This window comes from Micromesistius poutassou (assembly GCF_964030765.1).
Source record: "Micromesistius poutassou genome assembly, chromosome: 23".
Taxonomy (NCBI): domain Eukaryota; kingdom Metazoa; phylum Chordata; class Actinopteri; order Gadiformes; family Gadidae; genus Micromesistius; species Micromesistius poutassou.
In genome coordinates, this window is record NC_140293.1 from 9,119,234 (window position 1) to 9,124,233 (window position 5,000).

Below are 5,000 nucleotides of genomic sequence, written 5' to 3' on the forward strand. Positions count from 1 at the left end.
TCCAGGCAGGCCTTTATCAGTAATTGAATTACACCTGAACTACCTTGGAGGGGTCCTCACAGCCAGGCTCAGCCTGGAAGCTGCACCTCTGGATTTATAGCTCCTTTGTTGTTCAGCAGCGCTCACACTCTGCTCAGAACGGCTCCTCGCTGTCCAAGCGTTCCGTTTTTAATTGCTTTTGTCTTTTTTTTCCTTTCGCATTTATACCGCGCTTTTCTAACCAGTGGCCACTCAAAGCACTTTACAATTATTGTCTAACATTCATTATTTAACGTTCATACACGCATTCACACACCGACGGTGGAGTCAGCTCCGCAGGGCCACAGTCAGCGGGTCAGGAGCAGTCAGGGTGAGGCGTCTCGCTCAGGGACACCACGACACTGCGCTAGGAGGAGCCGGGGATCCAACCAGCGACCTTCAGGTTACCACCCGACCCGCTGTACCTCCTGAGCCACGTGGCGCCCTCTTATTATTACTTTATTTTTTCTTCTTTCTTTCTTTCTTTCTTTCCATTTGTCTCTCACTGCATCTCTGGATCTGGTCCTAATCTCTGGGCCTCTGACCCAGTGTAGCAGAGAGCAGTTTTGACCTCTCTCGGGTCTCGAACCTGCCACCTCTGGAACTACGACACTACCGGCATGGGAGTCGAACGCTCTATAACCACTGAGCTAAAAGCCCGGGCTTCTAACTCAGCTGCCAGAAGCGTTCTTAAGGCTAGGGGGTGTGAGGATTTACAAACGTACTAACGCCAGCTAGCCCAGGCTAGTTGGCATCCGTTACAACAGTGATGTATGTAACCACGTCTGTAACCACGTCCAGCACCAATAAAGAACCTCACATGTCCTCCTGAGACGTCCTCCATGATCAGCCAGGGGCTGGTTCTCTGAGGGCCCTGAGGCTGGTTCTCTGAGGGCCCTTAGGCTGGCAGGAGGACCAGACATCACTGAGGCAGGGTTCTCTTGACGGCTGCTCTTCTGTTGGTCCAACAGGCGGAGAACTCTGCTCTGTCCCTCGAGAACGACAACCAGAGGAGGCAGTACGAGCACTGCCTGGATGAGGTGAGTGACCGCACACACACATGCGCGCACACGCACACACACACACACACACACATGCGCGCACACACACACACACACACACACACACACACACACACACACACACACACACACTGTCTGGATGAGGTGAGTGACCACACCCACACCCACACCCTTACCCCCAACCCAGCACATGCATGCACATACACACAGACCCACACAGACATACACACACAGAAATGTACACACACACACACGTGTGTGTGTACATTACAGCAACCTTCAGGTTACCAGCCAACCCGCTGTACCTGCTGAGCCACTGCTGCCCCCAAGTACACACATAAACACACACACATGCAGACACACAGGCACACACACACACACACACACCTCCGCCTGGAGAGGCGTGTCGGCGAAAAGGGGCGTGTTCTTTAAAAATTGCGCCGATGCAATTGCGGCACTGACCGAAAAATTCCTGGTCTAAATGCACTAGTGGATGGCACAGTTGGTGTTGCTATTTTGACGTGCCATGGCGGGTCGAAACTGCAACATACGCTTGCACACACGTATACACAGCACAAACATGTAAACGATTAGCCTGAATTAAATATTATGATGTCAAAGATTGTTCATATGTGTGAAACTGCATAGAAATAGCGTGTGGATTGTGGAAACATTTTTTTTTCCATAGGGCTGCATGAATGAACATGAATGAAGTATAGTAGGCTATGGCATGTGTCAAAATAACAATAATAATAACAATAATAAATTTGAGCAAAGTATATTCCAGCCTTCCAAAACAAAATCTCGTTTTAGGGTAAATGGTTTATGATTTGGGAAAGAACAGCTGATGCAGCGGTAAGTTGTACTTTTAAATCAATGCATCTGCAAACACCGTACAGCAAACACATATTTTCTTGACACAGACAATGTGTACAAGCCCATTACTTTCAGGATTGATGAGTATTTGATCATGAGAAAACATAGTTTTACCGCGAGTGAGTGTTTAAAAGAAAGAATGAATGCGGGTGATGCTTGGGCGCGCGTGTCTGCGCACCCATCTGTTTAAACACACGCAAACTAAACAAGTAACACATAATACAGCCCATGGCGATGTATATTAACGGGGGACATGCAAATTATGAACACAAGTCGATAAAGATAATTTATACAATACTGGTAACGAACGATGTTTGTTAATGTATTGCCGCATATCATTAAATAGACCCACAGTTGCGGCCACAGGACCGCGTCCGCATATCATATGTGTTAAGTTGTCTTTGCCACAATTTACATGACGAATCAGTGTTTCTGAAGTTGGAGAAGAAAATGCTATTCCATGTGTGAATTAGGCCTATTATTTGGCCATAAACTGAGCCATTTGAAGTTTGAAATTCATGTGGTCATGCATCTGTCTCAGCGGAGACTGCAAACGCGCTGCCAAGATATCAACTCGTCAAGTCAAATGCGCTGGCTCTTAAAGGGGATGACAGGTGGAACTCTCATTGGTTTATTGCATGTTGCGCCCAAAACACACCTACGGGTTTCAGACCAACCCATTTTAGATTTGCGTCGGGCGCAAGAGTCATTTATCCGCCGTTAAACATCGCCATAGAACCGCCCACAAAGCTACTTTGACTTTGCGCTTCACGTCTGCATTTGAGACCGTCTAACCCACTAGGGGTGGGAATCTCTTGGCATCTCACGCTTCGATTTGATTCCGATTCAGAGGTCAACGATTCGATTATAAAATGATTATCGATGCATCTCGATGCATCTCGATTCAACAATTATTTTTATGTACATTTCCATGCGGGATTTTCAATAATATATATATATATATATATATATACATCTGACTTTACTACTCAGAGTTTGCTAATCACTTCCTACCTGTGCGATGATCATTAAAGACAACAGGTGAATTATCTTACTTCAGCGAAAGAGGCTGGTAGCTCTGAACTCACGTATCGTGAGTTCTCGTGCTCTTGGAAAATGGGATCAGTTCATGATAAGGAAAAATCTCCAGGCACTCCAGAAATGGTAACGGAGGAAGGTATAATTAAAAAGACTTTATTTGTAACTGGCTAATTCATGCGAAAAAACGCCAACATGCTTCGACCACACTTGGTCTTCGTCAGGGCCTGTACACCTGAGTGAGGACTACCTCACCTATATAGGGTCAAAAAGATCATGTGACCAGAAAAACGTAGGCACTCTACACCAGGTGACCCTCAAGAAAGAAAAGAAAATGTATAAGAAATGCAAAAACATATACAGTACATCAGTATCACTATAGAAAACAGGTCAAATCAATGTCTTCATTTAGACCTGGATATTCCATGGCATTCAAGCGGTCTATCCAGAAAGACTCCCTTTGATTCAATTTCAATAAGCTATTACCACCCCTCGCCATAGGTCTGACCTGCTCAATGCCCTGTATGGTTAACAAGGAATCATTATTATTATGGCATTCGTTAAAGAGTCTAGCCATGGGGTAATCTTTATTCACCACTCTAATGGCATATTTGTGTTCGGCCAGACGGTCCCTTAAACGTCTTTTTGTGCGGCCGACATAAAAGAAACCGTCCCCACAAGGTCATGCCAAACGATAGACTACAAATGTTGTGTTACAATTAATAAAATCCCTCAGTTCATAAGTTTTCTTGGTTCTAGTGTCCAGGAAAGATTTTTGATTGATTGACATTAGAGCAGTGGGGGCAATGCATGTTAAAAGTACCCACCGGTTTTCTAAGCCAAGAGTCTTCTCACTCAGGTGGGAGGTATGAGCGCATTCATTTATCCCTAAGAGTGGCCGCGCGTCTAAAAGACACCACTGGAGGTTCGGGAAATACTACGCAATTGGCTATCACTCTCAATTATTGACCAGTTTTTCCATACTATGTTTTTAATTCGTGCAGCGTGTCTACTATAAGTAGTAACAAAGTAAGGTGGTGATTTATTGGTCCGTTTACTCTTATTTCTCTCAAGTAGAGTGTTGCGTTCAAGTGACTGCGCTTTATTGTTAGCTTGGGTAATTACTTCTGGTCTGTACGTCCTATCCCAAAACCTCCTAGCCATCGACTCGGCCTGTTCACTAAAGTCACTATCTTTGTCACAAATGCGTCTCAAACGTTGGAATTGGCCGTATGGGATATTCCGTATGAGGTGAGGGGGGTGAAACGAGTCTGCCCTAAGGATGGTATTTCCGGAGGTATTTTTTCTGAAAAGAGTAGTGTGAAGCTGTCCCTCTGGGCCCTTATAGATGGTCAAATCCAGAAAATTGATTTGATCAAATGAGTAGTCTAATGTTAATGTTGGGATTGATTCCAATTAACATATGTATGAAAATCCAACAATTCAGTTTCAGACCCACTAAAAACCAAAAGCACATCATCAATGTAGCGTCCGTACCACGTGATACATTCAAAAAAAGGATTGCATGAGTTCAGTATGTGCTCCTTTTCCCACAAACCCAAATATAAGCACGCGTAATTGGGTGAAAAACATGATCCCATAGGTACACCAATTTTCTGTACATACAATTCACCCATGAATATGAAAACATTGTTGTGAATAACCCAGTCCGTCAATTTTAATAGAACTTCACAAGAGTCACACCCGCCTGTGATATAGAGTTTCAGCGCAAACAAGCCCTGCTGATGGTCAATGTTCGTGTATAAACTTTCAACATCCATGGTGACTAGAAAATGTGTGCGTACATTGGGTAATGTTTTCAAACTGTTCAGTACGTCCGTGGACCAAGAAAACTTATGAACTGAGGGATTTTATTAATTTTAACACAACATTTGTAGTCTATCGTTTGGCATGTCCTTGTGAGGACGGTTTCTTTTATGTCGGCCGCACAAAAAGACGTTTAAGGGACCGTCTGGCTGAACACAAATATGCCATTAGAGTGGTGAATAAAGATTACCTCATGGCTAGACTCTTTAACGAATGCCA

The 5,000-nt window shown here is 44.3% G+C and overlaps 1 protein-coding gene across 1 annotated transcript in view; it reads left to right on the forward strand.

Moving 5' to 3' along the window:
- LOC311368842 (nck-associated protein 5-like) overlaps positions 1 to 5,000 on the forward strand; it is a 57,895-nt gene that overhangs the window by 9,865 nt on the left and 43,030 nt on the right. The window contains exon 3 of the mRNA XM_084487614.1: positions 990 to 1,058. Within this exon, the coding sequence (XP_084343740.1) occupies positions 990 to 1,058 (69 nt within the window). The remainder of the gene's footprint in view (positions 1 to 989; positions 1,059 to 5,000) is intronic.